The sequence below is a fragment of the Lacerta agilis genome, chromosome 6 (assembly GCF_009819535.1).
Source record: "Lacerta agilis isolate rLacAgi1 chromosome 6, rLacAgi1.pri, whole genome shotgun sequence".
NCBI lineage: Eukaryota > Metazoa > Chordata > Lepidosauria > Squamata > Lacertidae > Lacerta > Lacerta agilis.
Genome location: NC_046317.1, coordinates 7,194,738 through 7,210,762, shown reverse-complemented (window position 1 = coordinate 7,210,762; position 16,025 = coordinate 7,194,738). Strand labels below are relative to the sequence as shown.

The 16,025-nt window shown below is 45.2% G+C and overlaps 1 protein-coding gene across 1 annotated transcript in view; it reads right to left on the bottom strand.

The window, feature by feature from the left end:
• CACNA1E (calcium voltage-gated channel subunit alpha1 E) overlaps positions 1–16,025 on the bottom strand; it is a 364,294-nt gene that overhangs the window by 121,536 nt on the left and 226,733 nt on the right. Inside the window, exons 10-15 of the mRNA XM_033151321.1 lie at positions 15,472–15,525; positions 14,475–14,561; positions 8,707–8,916; positions 2,452–2,564; positions 1,646–1,758; positions 402–533 (exon numbers count right to left, since the gene is read on the bottom strand). Of these exons, the coding sequence (XP_033007212.1) occupies positions 402–533; positions 1,646–1,758; positions 2,452–2,564; positions 8,707–8,916; positions 14,475–14,561; positions 15,472–15,525 (709 nt within the window). The remainder of the gene's footprint in view (positions 1–401; positions 534–1,645; positions 1,759–2,451; positions 2,565–8,706; positions 8,917–14,474; positions 14,562–15,471; positions 15,526–16,025) is intronic.

Below are 16,025 nucleotides of genomic sequence, written 5' to 3'. Positions count from 1 at the left end.
TTTAACGCCTGTGCAGCAAAAACCTGCAGACACAGAGAACGCATGCAGCCAAGGAATGTAATTCTCTCCAGAAATCAGTACAAATAGTGCTTCCCCCCCTAAAAATTTTTTTAGGGGTGCTCTCGTTTTCCCACTCTAAATACTGCCAAACTTAGATTCACAAAAGGCTTAGGGGTATGACTCCCCCCCCGCGTCCCCCCCAGAATAAAAGCACTGAGTACGAATAGGCCACTATAAATTGGAGGAATAAAGCAAACAATTGCCTTAGGGTGCTCGAGAAGAGGCAAGTAGTTTTATGGATAAACAATCTGGTGAAAGCTAGTGGGGCAGGTTTATGACATATTCTGATATACTGGTTGGCATTTCAAAAACAAACAAACATGGCCTGGCCATCCACTTACCTGCCACCAAAGAGCTGCATCCCAAGCAGGGCAAAGACTACAATGAAGAGGAAAAGGAGGAAGAGGAGGCTGATAATAGACTTCATAGAACTCATCAGTGAGACCACCAAATTCCTCAAGGAAGCCCAATACCTGGAAAATCCAGATGTTACTGTAGCATGCTTCCTAAAGCATTGCAATGCTCTTTCAACTTGGGCTGGCTTTTGTTAGCCAGCAGGTCTGTGCATCTGTGTGTCGGGGCAGAAGGGGAGTTTCCATTATTTGACCAGTGTCGTCCAATTTATTTTCCCTTTATTTAGCTTTGTTTAGCCACTTAGCCAGATGAATTAAATGCTATCAATAGTACAGGTCATGGGCGTACCCAGCAAGGGGCTGGGGGGCAGCTGCCCCCCCCCAGAGGCAAAAGAAATTAAATGGTTATAAAGTGATGAAACGAAACAAAATTAGGTAGGGTGATGGCGAATAATCAGTTGTTTACCACACTGAAATGGTGTAAAAACCGAGAAGTATCTAGAGCCACCTAGCGACTGGTTGAGGAATCTATGTCAGCCAGCCAGTGGGATTCAAGGGAGGGAGAGGTCTCTAGCGGGCTCTAGCAGAGAGAAGAGGGAATCTTCTAGAGGGGTCTAGTGAGTTCCGCGTCACTATATAAACTGAGCTGCCCGCCGCTAGTTGGTAAGTATTTTAAGTGCTTTCCCGTCCACCACGGCTACTGTTGAACAATCTTTCAGTACCCTTCGAAGGGTAAAGACCTGGCTCAGAAGTACAATAGGAGAGGACAGACTGACTGGGTTGTGTTTGATGAGCGTCCATCGGAAATTCTTCGAGGAAAATCAGGACTGGATTGAAACGAAAGTTTTGAACAAGTTTTCTTCAAACCCAAGGAAAATGATATTAGTATAAGACATGTAAGACTAGAATGAAAATTTAAAAAAAAATTCCAAACAAATAATTGTAATAACTACCGTAATAAAGCACTGCTATAATTATATATAATTTTCTTAAAATGTTGGTTTCATTCGCCTTTTCCGTGCTGAAATGTCGCAACCTGAATGACCATGGCTTGCCCCCCCCCCAGTTTTGATCCTGGGTACGCCCCTGGTACAGGTTATAAATGGGACGGGGAAACTGGGTTGTCGATGGAACAAGGAGGAACAACAGGGCAACAAAAGGAAAAGTGGGGCTAACATTTGCTCAGGGAACATTTTAGAAAAAACAGGGACAAGCTCGTTTGTTTCACTCACTTTGTGATTTTAAATATCCTTAGAAGTCGCAGGGCTCGCAAGACGCTAATCCCAAAAGAGGTTCCAGGTCTGAAGATCGTCCAAACCACTTCAAAGATGCTTCCCACTGTGACCTGAGTCATCAAACACATACAGAAGAAACAAGCAATTGAATCACCTATGAATGGAAATGAGAAGTAAGTGACCAAATCCAACCAACATCTCAACCACCTTCTCAGCTACCCTCCCTCAGCTATCCCAGAAGGACAAAGAAGAGAAGAAGAAGTTTGGATTTGATATCCCGCTTTATCACTACCCGAAGGAGTCTCAAAGAGGCTAACATTCTCCTTTCCCTTCCTCCCCCACAACAAACACTCTGTGAGGTGAATGAGGCTGAGAGATTTCAAAGAAGTGTGACTAGCCCAAAGTCACCCAGCAGCTGCATGTGAAAGAGCGGGGACGCGAATCCAGTTCACCAGATTACGAGTCTACCGCTCTTAACCACTACAGCACACTGGCTCCCTGACAAGAGACTTAAAAAGTGAGCTGGAAGAAAGTGAGCTCCTTACGACATGTTTGTGGACTCCGTGAAGTGAATTTATGAATGAACAATCTGTTTCATTCAAATTACTGTAATTCCTCCGCCAATTCCTGCACTGACAAGATGGTAATCTGGCTCTTGGAGGTGTTACAATAACACCACATTTCCATCCCCCTCTCCCCTTCCAGGATCTTCTTACACATCAGTGCATTTCCCCAGAGAATCTTCTATCCCGCTCTGCCATTTGCACTTGATCTGTGCCGCTTCTTATCTGCGCAGTGCTTACCCCACAGTCAAAGCAGTTGAAAGAAGAATGAAAATAGAGACGGGGCCCCATCCCGTACATCTTCAAGGACATCTCTAGGAGGAAGAGGCCCAGAAATATAAACTCTGCATAGTCTGAAAGAAATAAATTCAGGCGTGATCATTTGATCTCTGCTTCTCTCCATCCACTCTTGCAACAAAACTTCACAGCACTGCGTGATGAACCCGCCCAGAGCTGGTTCATGCTGAGAAATTTCTCCCCATGCAGGGACGCAACAATGAACCAGGCCGCAGGACCAGGACTTTGCTGCCATCTTTGTAGCTGCAGCTTCTAAGAAAAAAATGTTGTGGTGAGAATAGAAACAGGCACCTTCCCTGTACGGGGCAGATAGACTAGTGACCAATTTCTAGTTGACCACCTGGCACCTGCTGGGGAAGTCTTGAGAAGAGTGTTGGCCCTTTGACCCAACCAGATGCTTCTTAAAAAAAGAAAAGAAAAAAGCTTTATTTAGAATTCTTTAAAAATTACAGAAAAGAGAAAGAACCGTGAAAAGGAAAAAAAAAAACCAGTCCAAAAGAACTACATAATAGAAAATATAAGCATAATAAAGAACTAAAAATAACATTAAATATTAAATAGTGGGTGGACATAGCAGACGACACAGTGATTCTCCAAGCAGCTCTGTTTATTCTCAGGCTGGAACAGAACTGAACTGAAGGGCTCAGCAGCCTGCTTATATAGCACTCAGCTACAAGCAACAGTAACAACTTTCTGTAGTTACCCAATCCCTGAACCTCACTTTCAATCCCTCATTTGCATGTGCGGACCTGAGTGAGAACTGCAGCAGAATGAACTATATACACACACTCCTAGTGGCCTAGGGTGAGAACTTCAATACATAACATGAAAAATATGACTTCTTATTGTCTGTACATCGCTTCCCTTACTTATTACTCATATCTCTTGCTATTTCTAATACATTTTTACATTTTAATTTAAAGTCTTTAATCACAAAGAAAAACAGAAATGTTACAAATGCTCATTCACTATATACCTATAACTATTGCAGTCCCCGCGTGTGCTTCAATCTAAGCAAATCACTAATTCTGTTTTTACGCCTTCTTTTTTTAAAAAAATATTCTTCCATGTATTTCCACTCCTCTTTAATTTTTTGCTTTGATATATTTCTAATTGCTGCTGTCATCCTAGCTAGGTTCATGAACTCTACTAATTTGATATGCCATTCTTGGATTGTTGGTAATCCCCCCCCCCCACCTTTCCATTTTTGAGCAATAAGTAGCCTAGCTGCTGCACAAGCATATAAAAAAAAATACCCCTTTTATCCTCCTGAACATTATCAGGGACCATACTTAATAAGAAGGCTTCTGTCAACCAGACGCTTCTTACATCCCTTCCTAACCATGGTGCACAATCAGGATCACTGAACACAGATCCTGCCTTCTGTGGAGAGCTCTTTACCACAGTTAAAATGCATTGGTGAAACCACACAGGCCCCATAAAATAAAATAAAAATAGACCACATGAGGTTGAGGTTGAGGTTGGCCCATCCTTAGCCGGACCTTTCTTCAAGGGATTAGTTTGATGGTGTGAATTGGTCAAAAAGCTGGAAGCTGTGATGGCCTGGGACTCGGGCTCGGACTCAGGCTCGGAGGAGTCGCAGCCTACACCGGACCCTCCGCCTGGGACATCGGCTGAACCAAGTCTGGGGCCCAGTCCTGAGGAGCCTCAGTCTGCTCAGCCTCCCCTGCAACAAGCATCGGCTGAGCAGAGTCTGGGGCCTGAGCCTGCCCTGGTTCCAGGTGCAGGGGATACCTCGTTGCCATCAGCCAGGTTGTCACCAGCGGCTGGCCCACTGCTGGCTGGGGCTGAGGCGGCTCCTGGGTCCTGTAACCCACCGGCGTCTCCTGAGCTGCAGAGACTCAGGGCTGATAGAAGGAGAGACCTGAGTACTCGCAGGAGGAGTGCTCGCCTCCAGGTGAGGCGAGGGAATGAGTCGCCAGGGAATCAGGGCCGTCTGTTACCCTGTTCTAGATAAAAGACAGCCAGGCTCCACCCCGGGTTGCAGGAACAACATTGTTGGTTGCTAAACCCTGCTGGAGACCTGTCTTGCTTTCCTGCCTGAGCTCCAGACCTGCCCTGGTTCCCTGCCTGCATACCTGTTCCTGACTTCACCTGACTCCCTGCCCTGCACCCAGGGGTGTAGCAAGGTAAATTGGTACCCGGGGCCAAAAAATTTTTTGTCACCCCCCCTCCCCAGGCATGGGAAGGTCAGGTGGTACCCGGTGCAGAAAATGTCTTGTCAACCCCCCCCCCCATTGATTCCCACCCGCAAAAATGGTTTTACGTTATTTCATATTTTCTTACAAAGGAATAATAACAAGTAATAATAATAATAAACGTTTATTTATACCCCACCCTCCCTGGCCGAAGTCGGGCTCAGGGTGGCTAACATCAGATACATAACATTGGTATAAAATCAAACAATAATTAAATTACCTCCTAAAAAACATCTCAAAATCAAATTAAAGTCTAATTAGATGGCTTTCCACAGGGTTAGGGTTGGGAACAGTAAGTGTTCTCTGAACTGAAATTCCAGCCTTCATGACATAGGAAAACAGCCAAGTGAACAGCTATTTTGGTGGAGGAGGGTCAAGTTATTAACCGATATGCATGAAATTTCATATATAGCTATATAATCCCTAGTATAGTAAGATAAGATCTTCGGAGCAGGCATTTAAAAAAAAAATTCAAAAACAAAATCTGTTTTTTTTTTCCAAAAAAAATTTTGTTCCTTGGTAATTTGTCACCCCCTCCATTATGGAAACCAGGGTGGCCCGCCCCCCGCCCCCCCTTGCTACACCCCTGCCTGCACCCAGCTTCAACTACTATGTACTGTCTCTATGCTGAACCTTTGACCACGGACCGGACTTTGACCTTGCCTCTCGGGTAACCCACGGGACCACCAGCACAGAAGCAAAGCTGTAGTCTGGGGACTTCAGTTCCCCAGGAAAACTCCTTGTCAGTTCTTCTAGAGCTACGTCTTCAGCCTGCTATTTCATACAACAGCAGCTTTTTTTTGAGAGCTCTCTAAGCAATGTTGTGGTCGGCCCTGCCAAGCCTGTAGCAATTAAAGAGGTTGTTGCAGTGCTTGTGCCTGAGGGAACCCAACGGTTGTCACACCACTGACGCTCCTTTCTTCTGGGCTCAGAATCAACAACTCCGCTCCGGAATAAGCTTGTAAAAAATGATGGCCAGCAATATTGTGCTTATCAGTTGCTGGGGGTTTAAAAAAAAAATGAAAAGTCAACCCCAAACAACACCAAAATATAACACTAAAATTGAAACTGATATAAAACCAAAACAAACATAAAAGCTTCAAACATTCATCTGCATAATACCACAGAAGAAAGTTTACTGTCATCTCAGGCTTCACCGTGAAGGGGTTTAAATAAATGTGATTAAATTATTAGCCAATTTCATACCATCAGCCAGACTGGGAGAAGATATAAGATTCAGGATACACTCAGGCAGCAGATAACATTTTTACTACCTTTCCCTTATAAAATATGTTTTGTTCTTTGCGCCAACATACGCACAGAATCTTGTTTGGAAATCTTATCAATATTTATAGGATCTAATAAGAACATAGGGATCTGATAAAGCATTTTTTTGTTGGCAGCTAGTAAAACAATAGCACGGCAATGGAAAAACCTGGATAATGTGTCTTTGAAGATTTGGTATGGAAACGTATAGCAATATCAGAGAGGGAGAAAACACTTTATCCACATGTTCGATACAACGAAAAGCACACCCACAGGTTTTTAGTGCTGTGCGGTGCGACTTTATTTGATACACAGTGGATAATAGAGAATAGGAGGCATTTCCAGAAGTGGCAAGAAGGGTGTGTCTGGGTGATGTCTTAGATAATTGATTAGAATACACTTAGAACCAAATATAAGATTTAGATAAGATATTAATGTGAGAGATGCTGTATCACATTCGAACCCCCTCCATAATGGTTTTGTGGTCATATATTGTATTTTGTGGGAGTGGGTGGCACTGTGGTTTAAACCACTGAGCCTCTTGGGCTTCCTGATTGGAAGGTTGGCGGTTCGAATCCCTGCAACAGGGTGAGCTCCCGTTACTCTGTCCCTGGTTCTGCCAACTTTGCAGTTCAAAAGCACACCAGCGCAAGTAGATAAATAGGTACCGCTGCGGCGGGAAGGTAAATGGCGTTTCCATGAGCTCTGGTTTCCGTCACGGTGTTCCATTGCTGGCCACATGACCTGGAAAGCTGTCTGTGGATAAATGCCGGCTCCTTCGGCCTGATAGCGAGTTGAGCGCCACAACCCCATAGTCACCTGTGATTGGACTTAACCGTCCAGGGGTCCTTGACCTTTTACCTATTATATTTTGTATTTCATTTGTAGACTTTGAGGTTTTTGTTTCTGCGTTCTGTCACTGCCGCCCTTTATGCATGAGAGCAATTATAAATAAAACGGCGGCACACCTATTTCCGTCTAAAGTAATGTGGGCAAAACTGGAACACTACTGAGAAGATCTTGCAAGTGAGAGGCACAGTGGTGTAGCTACTGACCTGTGGAAAATATATTGTGTGCATAGGGCTAACACTTCATTAGTGAGAAGATTTGTGCTGAATATTCGCCACTTCATTAGTGAGAAGATTTGTGCTGAATATTCGCCACTTCATTAGTGAGAAGATTTGTGCTGAATATTCGCCAACTTCGAATACTAGCTCGGAAACGATCACATTCCGTGCTGCCAAGCTAAGCAAAAGAAGAAAACAACTTAACCTTGCCAAACATTCACACTGTCTCAGTGCTTTTCAGCAGCCCTCCGTTCTCCTGGTTGCTGCTTCCCTTGTGCACCATGCTGGCCCCCATGTTTTGGTTTTCAGGCATCCATGAGGCATCCACCACGCCAGAAGAAGCATGATGACATCGTCCACAAAACCACTCAGATTAATAGCAGTGAGAGTAAATGCGGTTGAGGGCAGTGAGGGGAAAAAAGAAAACATTGTGCACAGAAGGAGCAGCTAAGGGAACGAACGTGCCAGACAACAATGTGAATACATTTGCAACATGTCCAAAAAATCCCTGAGAGCAGCCAGTGCTCTTTGACACTCATCGCTGCGGTGCATGCTAACTATTAAATGTGCAGCTAGAAAGTAGACTATTATCCTGCCTTGTGCCATTTTTTTGAACAAAACAACCACTGTATTCCACTCTGGAGTACTGTGTCCAGTTCTGGGCGCCACAGTTCAAGAAGGATACTGACAGAGGAAGGCAACAAAAATGGTCAAAGGCCTGGAAACGATGCCTTATGAGGAACGGCTTAGGGAGCTGGGTATGTTTAGCCTGGAGAAGAGAAGGTTAAGGGGTGACATGATAGCCATGTTCAAATATATAAAAGCATGTCATAAAGAGGAGGGAGAAAGGTTGTTTTCTGCTGCTCCAGAGAAGCGGACACGGGGCAATGGATTCTAACTACAAGAAAGAAGATTCCACCTAAACATTAGGAAGAACTTCTTGACAGGAAGAGCTGTTCGACAGTGGAATTTGCTGCCAAGGAGTGTGGTGGAGTCTCCTTCTTTGGAGGTCTTTAAGCAGAGGCTTGACAGCCATCTGTCAGGAATGCTTTGATGGTGTTTCCTGCTTGGCAGGGGGTTGGACTGGATGCCCCTTGTGGTCTCTTCCAACTCTATGATTCTATGAACTTCACGAGTGTATATTTCTGATTGAAACTTGCGTCAGAACAGGATCAGGCACCGCAAGCAGCAAAGACTGGATGGGAGCTGCCAGTCCTTGAATAGATAAAACCAAGAAAAGAAGAGGAGGAGGAGGAGGAGGAGGAGTAGGAGGAGGAGTTTGGATTTGATACCCCAATTTATCACTACCCTAAGGAGTCTCAAAGCGGCTCACAATTTCCTTTCCCTTCCTCTCCCACAACAAACTCTCTGTGAGGTGAGTGAGGCTGAGAGACTTCAAAGAAATGTGACTAGCCCAAGGTCACCCAGCAGCTGCATGTGGAGGAGCGGGGAAGCGAACCCGGTTCACCAGATTACAAGTCCACCGCTCTTAACTACTATACCACACTGGCTTTGTGCCTGAATTTTCCTGGAAGAAACATTCCCTTTCTTACACATGCATTTGGCTCTGGGGAAGGGCGTGTCCTTCCGCTTTCGGCTGCTGCTGCATTAGCGGCGCATCAACGACACAGAACCCCGTCACTTACAGAGGAGGTGCGTGAGCCAAGGAGGTTGGCTGTGATGGACGATGGCCACACAGGCCGTGTTGAGGGCCACGATGCTCAAGACGAGCCAATAGAACACCTGGGATTTCACCATGTGGCGGACAGAGATGCGCAGGAGCCGCTCCTTGTGTCGGAAGTACGAGGCGCCATCCAGTTTGGCACTCTTGATGCTGGCCCGAGCGAGGGGGGTGCCTGCAATGGGATGGAAAAGAAAGACGGGGGATGCCAATAGATATAAATGGTGCACGGACATTTCGCAAAAGCAAAGACAAGCTCCTTGCTGTCTCAGTGCTTTATGCATGCAAGGAAATACTGTGAAGCTAAAGGCAGGGTGGGCCTCTTCATGCCTGCCAGTCATTGGAGGTTGGCTCTTCCATGACTTTTTGGGCAAACCGCACCCACTGTTCCCACACCTGATGTCATACATGATGTCTAAAATTGGACTAAAATTGTCAACCAAAAGCTTTACTTTTCCGGTTTATCGCCACAACAGTTATTAACACTGGGCTTCAGTAAAGCAAATAATTTAATTAGACAGTGCCTATATGTTATCGAGTGACAGGATAATTTGGTGACACTAAGGGCATTTTGTCCATGGTATGATTATTTTCCACCCAGTTATTTTGACACTTTGGCACCCTATTTGCAAAATTTAACAATTCCAAAATACAGGCGTGCTTTCACTTTCGAAAATGGAATATACTGTCTTCGGCTGTAGCTGAGGGTCGATTTCAAAAACTGCCGCCGAGAAAAAACAGTTATGTCCATGTGGAGATGGCAGTATTGAGTCAGTAGAAGAAGAGTTTTGATTTGATATCCCGCTTTTCACTACCCAAAGGAGTCCCAAAGCGGCTAACATTCTCCTTTCCCTTCCTCCCCCACAACAAACACTCTGTGAGGTGAGTGGGGCTGAGAGACTTCTGAGGAGTGTGACTAGCCCAAGGTCACCCAGCAGCTGCATGTGGAGGAGCGGAGAGGCGAACCCGGTTCACCAGATTATGAGTCTGCCGCTCTTAACCACTACACCACACTGGCTCTCACAGTGCCTCATGTGACTTGAACTTTTTATAAAGATTTGAGGAGTGAGGTTATTACCCCTCTACTATTGTCCATGTTGGGTGACTCAACCATTGCTACTGTGTCCTTCCTTCTAGCAGATCAAGATGATCAGGGGACAGCCAAAACCACAAGGTTTTCAGTGGGGGCAATTCGAATAATATCTATTATTGGATTATTGAGATAAACCTCCAAAATGTACTTTGTATAGTTAAGTTTTTACCTCTATCTTCAGTACATTTTATTTTATGGCTATGGCTATGGCTAGTGGCTGATGCAAATAAAGATTATTCTGATCTGCATTATATGGTGTCAGGCACAGGAAGCTTCAAGCCGCAGCTAAAATGAAGAGGGTCAGATCCGGTTCCCTTCCTGCTCACTTGCTTGTTATGTACTGAGTTGAAGAGGATCCAAACTGCAGCAGTCTGACTGGTCCCAGAACAATAGGATTGAGATTGCAGCAGTCTGATTGGTCCCAGAACAATAGGATTGAGATTGCAGCAGTCTGATTGGTCCGCAGGAGCCACCCAATCCAGCTCCAGGTGGAAGTGAATCTGCACTCCGATTGGCATACTGTACAGGAGTATCCCAGAATTAGCCAATCACGTGGGGCCCATTGTGTAAATAGTGTATATAAAGCAAACATTTTGGGGGAACTACATTCCTCACTACTATGAGCTGAATAAAGAGCATGAAATTCACACTCGACTCCGAGTATATTTCATTGCTATAGACAAGCTTGGGCAAAATTTGGATCTGGCTATATGACAGCCCTCAATAGAACAGAAGGGAACAGGATGCTTCCTCTCCTTTTGGTGTGTGTGTTTATCAGTGGTGGTCAAACTTGGCCCTCCAGCTGTTTTGAGACCACAGTTCCCACCATCCCTGCCCACTGGTCCTGTTAGCTAGGGATGATGGGAGTTGTAGTCCAAAAACTGCTGGAGGGCCAAGTTTGGCCACCACTGGTGTATATCAATGAATGAGGGCAAAATTATGATTTTTTAAGAATCCAGCTTCTACTCATTCAGTGCTTTAGGGCTTAACATTTGTTTGAGCTCATAGGAGCCATGAATTTCAGCAAGCTACCTGAGTTCATATTAACCCTTAACTACCATCTCCAGCAGAGCCTGGCCAACTTGAGCTTTGTGAGACCTTTCCCTGTATGCATACAATCATTTCCTGTGGGTTGTTTTTTTTTTTAAGATTAATTACTAGTCTGAAAATCATCCTGAAAACTCGAGTGTGTGTGTGTGAATAAGCTGATAGTTTTCTAAAGCATTAAACAGCACTTCAGACAATATTGCTCTCATTCCCAGAAGGATGCAGCTAATCGCCAAAACCATGTATTTATTACAAAACAGAGATAGTATCTCTGTCATATGTTTACACACACAGTATTCCAAAGAGTGAAGAGTAAATCACACCGCAAACTTTCAAGCTAAAGAACCCAAAGGAATACTAGTGCCAATTATCAAGTCAATGCAGAATTTGAGTCCTTTTCTGGTACGCCAGGTATCGGGACTAAAACACCTACCTTATTATACTCTGCAGCAATACCCATGCTGAGAGCTGCCTAACAAAAATAGTTTTAAAAAAACAAACAAACCCGAGGTTGCAAATCTACAGCATCAGGCCCGTAACGCACCATTCCCAAAACTGCAAGAGAAATTGTTTATTCTCTGTGTTAATCAAGTCGGGGGCAGCTACTGGAAAGCATGGCGCGATTAACTAATTTCAATCAAGAGTTTGCAATTATTCCCTCATTCTGTGCCTCTCTTCCAGAACAAAGGCATGTCCTCCTGCCAGCCCCAAGATAACAGAACGAAAATGAGATGTTCTGCTTCTCACTTGAAGGAGTCGCAAAACCCTGGATGATCCTGTGCCGATGCTTCTTTCTAGGGTGTCCCCATTCAAAGGAGGACAGAGCTTTTGAACCTCTAAGGGTTGCGTAGTAGGAATATCCTCCTTGGAATGCCGTCCAGGCCACGCCCCCCTCTGCAGGCCACGCCTCTCACTTGCCCACCCCCTCAAGTGCTTTTGCCCGGCCGGATCATGTCCCTAAACTGTGGTCATGCCTTTGACTTGTCTAGATTGGCAGAGGTGTGCATGAACAGCTGGGACGTAGCCTGTTGAAAAAAGGTGAATGTCACACCCGTTGCTCTGCTTGCTTTTATCTCTGGCAGAGCCAACAACTGGCAAACAGTCTCTGGAAGGCTGCCCACAAAGGAACGCAGCTCTTGGGCTGAATAAGATTCTACACCTGTTGTATGGACCAGGTGCATAAAGCGTTACACGCAGTTGGCAGGCATGTATATGACAGAGTGTAGATGACAACATGGTGTTTTTTATGTATGCCACAGCAGCTGCTAGAATTTTGATTGCTAAAAACTGGAAAGGTGAAGCGCTCCCAACAGTAGAAGATTGGCAGATGAAACTAATAGACTATATGGAACTCGCAGAACGGACCGGGAAACTCCGAGACCAGAGGGAGGAGAAGGTGGAAGAAGATTGGAAGAAATTTAAGGACTATTTGAAGCATCGTGAAAAGTTGGACATTTGAAGTGAAATCAGTGAATATAATAGGTGATAGCTATGTAATGTTAGAGTAGAATAGTAAATAAGAAGTTAAGATGTTGTTGTGTGTATTTGAAGTAATGAATATATAATCAATTTTTATAGAAATAAGATAGGATGATATTTGAATGTGAAGAATTATGGTGAATGATTGCAAAATAGCTACAAAGTTACTAAAGTAAATTAGAACTGAACGCTGTTGAGAGGACGGGGGAAGTCCCCTGAAGAAGATTTAAAATAAGATTAAGATAATAGATAAGTGTTTTTTTTGTATTTTTCTTAATGTTTTTCTTTTTCTTTTTCTTTTTGTATGTTTGTATTGTTTTTCTGTTACTTTTTTATGAAAAATTGAATAAATTCCTTATTAAAAAAAAAAGAGTGTAGATGACAACATGGCAGAACGCAACATGGCGTACAGAAAGTACTGCCCGTGGCCATTCAGTTGGCGCTTGGTTGTAAGCAAAACAAGCAGTGACTGTGCGCAACGGGAATGGGTGGTAACAGAAGCAACTTAGCATGGCTACGTAAAATAATACTTGTAGCAAGGCAACGAACCACAGCCTTCCTACAAGCACAAACCAATGGATTCACACTTGGTAATTAGTTCCAATTCAACTACAGGCAGCAACTGATTTAGGCGCACGCCTCCAACTGATGTGCGGTTGCGCATGTATGCATCACACAGACACCAGAAGTGGCCGGAAAAGGGGTCAGAACGGGGGGGGGGAGGCTTATATGAGGTCTGCTGAAATGTGTGGGGTCAGTCACATAACCCCCGCGTAAAACAGCCATTGCCTATATCTGATGCTGGAGCTTCCTTTCGAAATCCTGCTCCGGATCTTCCCCTTGGCTCCATTTCTGCGCCTCTCCTTCCGCCAGACTACAACCATGTCCTCATCTAAGCCCCCTACCTTTGAGGGCCCATTACACAAACGCTGTTGCACTTCTCTCCCTTTGCCCTGCCTGCAAATGTTAAGGGTTTTGTTCCCTGTGGAACGCTCTCCTATCAGATGTCAAAGAAATGAACAACTATCTGATGTTTAGAAGACATCTGAAGGCAGCCCTGTTTAGGGAAGTTTTTAATGACTGATGTTTTAATGTATTTTTAATCTTTTGTTGGAAGCCGCCCAGAGTGGCTGGGGAAACCCAGCCAGATGGGCGGGGTATAAATAAAGTATTATTATTATTATTATTATTATTATTATTATTATTATTACTACTACAGCTTCTGCTGCTGCTGGGTAATGCACTTTCTCCCCCCAGTGCCGTATTAAACCCTATAGAGGCCTCTATGCAGCCGAAATCTCTTCCCCACCCCACCCCACCCCACCCTGCACCCTGTACCTGGTGTGCACACTCTGGTGCGATAACACTGAACTAAGAAAGCTTGATTGTAATTTTCTTTCTCTATGCTACCTGAGTTAGGAAGAGAGCAGAGGGCATTGTCACAGATCCTTTGCATCCCGGTCATCATCTGTTTGATTTACTTCCATCTGGACATCGTTACAGGGCTTTATATACAAAAACGGCTAGGCACAGGAACAGTTATCTTCCCTTGCGCCATTAAATTGCGCCATTAAATACGTAGTTATGTAGCGGAAGGGGAGGCCAGTTATGGGTGGAGTTCCTTTGCTGTGTTATTGTATTGTGAGTGGAATAGTGTTGTATAAGGTATGTTTATATTGCAATGTTGCGGAAGCAAAATATCAAGTATGTTGGTACTTGGCCAATGAAATTATTCCTATTCCTATTATTCCTTTCAAGATCAAATCAATATTATTTTGTTTCGGGGCACCTAAAAAGGCATAGGTCCCATTGGCTGGTGCCTACGCAGCCTATTTAGTAATCCAGCACTGTCTCCCCCTGTTCCCTGCAGGGCAGAAGTTGGAGGAACATGGCACTGGCACTGTGTCCAGTTGACCGCATGACAGCTTCAGCAATCTTGGACTTCCCTCCCTGCTTCTTCTGATTTCATTTCGGTGTTGCAGTTTCACGCTTTTGGGCAAACTATTATCGTTCACCACTGGTCAGAGGCACAAAAGAGGCATCTTTGGGTGAATGAAGACCTGGGTTTGGAGCAAGAGCCCCAGGACAGCAGGCATTGACCATCAGCATCTTACCGACAGAGGAGATATCCACACGCTCATCGCTGGAGTCACGATTCATGACTTCTGTCCGATTCCTTTTAATGGTCGCCCTCCTGAGAACTAGGGAGGGCGGAGGAAAGGCAAAAAACATCATCATCATGTTAATATGCTACTATAAGAAAGACACACCATAAACAAGGCACATCCAAGAACGAAGGGCATAAAAGAGAAACGTCTCACAGATGGCGTGGGAAAAGGACGGGTTCCTGATTTTTGCAATATGCCTGTCAGGGAACTGTCGCCTGGCCCGCTGAAGGGAACGGAGGGTCCAGTAGCATACAGATAGCCCCGACGCCAATTGAGCAGCAGCATCTCTTCCAGCGGGGAAGCCGCCAAACCTCCAGTGGGGAGGAGAGGGAAGGAACCAGCCCGGTGGGGAGAGGGCTCAGGGATGCCACTGAGAGCCCCAGTGCCTCTCCTAGCCAGGAGCCACGAACAGGGAGCCTGGTGGGGAGAGGGCTTGGGGATGTTGCTGAGACCCTGCGCTCACCTTGCCTGGCTGGTCAGGAGGGAGGCACGCCATTTCCGGCACCCCAGTTGCGCAGAGGGGTGAAACGCAAGGAGGGTAGGAGGAGACTTGGGGTGCCGAAGTTCTTAAGCTTGGGGAGAAGCCGGAAGGGGTCACTCCCGGATTCTGCCAGCGACTGAGACAGACATGCTTTTTGTAGCTCTGCACTGTAAATAGTCTGCACAATAAAACTGCAAAAGACTGTTTGGGCTCCTGCTCCGTTACTCATGAAGCACCATCACGCGAACTTTACAATGCCCAACATGTTTTGGCTTAACCCTTCTCCCACCCATCGTTTTTTTCCTTTACAACCCATTCCCGCCCACTTTTCCCAACTTGCCAAGGCAACACAGCTGTACATATCAGGGAAGTAGCCTACATGGAAAAAACAGCAGTTGGAAGAAGCATTCTGCATCTCCCCATGGTTATCAAATTTCAGGGTGTGGCCTCCCCCCCCCTTACCTTCTAATGCCGATGTGCCAGAATTTTTGTTCTCTTCAGCCAGCATGACTTCCTCTATGTAAAGATGCAAAAAGATAATAAAAAAGTTTAGGAATATATTTGTCAACTAACTAATCAGCAAAACAAAAGGGACAATATTATTTGGTGATATGAGACAAATCACGATTTGTCCACATCTATTTTACCTTGAACAGGGATGCGGGTGGCACTGTGGGTTAAACCACAGAGCCTAGGGCTTGCCGATCAGAAGGTCGGCAGTTCAAATCCCGTGTTGCTCGTTCCCAGCTCCTGCCCACCTAGCAGTTCGAAAGCACATCAAAAGTGCAAGTAGATAAATAGGTACTGCTCCGGCAGGAAGGTAAACGGTGTTTCCATGTGCTGCTCTGGTTCGCCAGAAGCGGCTTAGTCATGCCGGCCACATGACCCGGAAGCTGTACGCCGGCTCCCTCGGCCAGTAAAGCGAGATGAGTGCCGCAACCCCAGAGTCTGACACGACTGGACCTAATGGTCAGGGGACCCTTTACCTTTACCTATTCTACCTTGAGGGGAGAAAA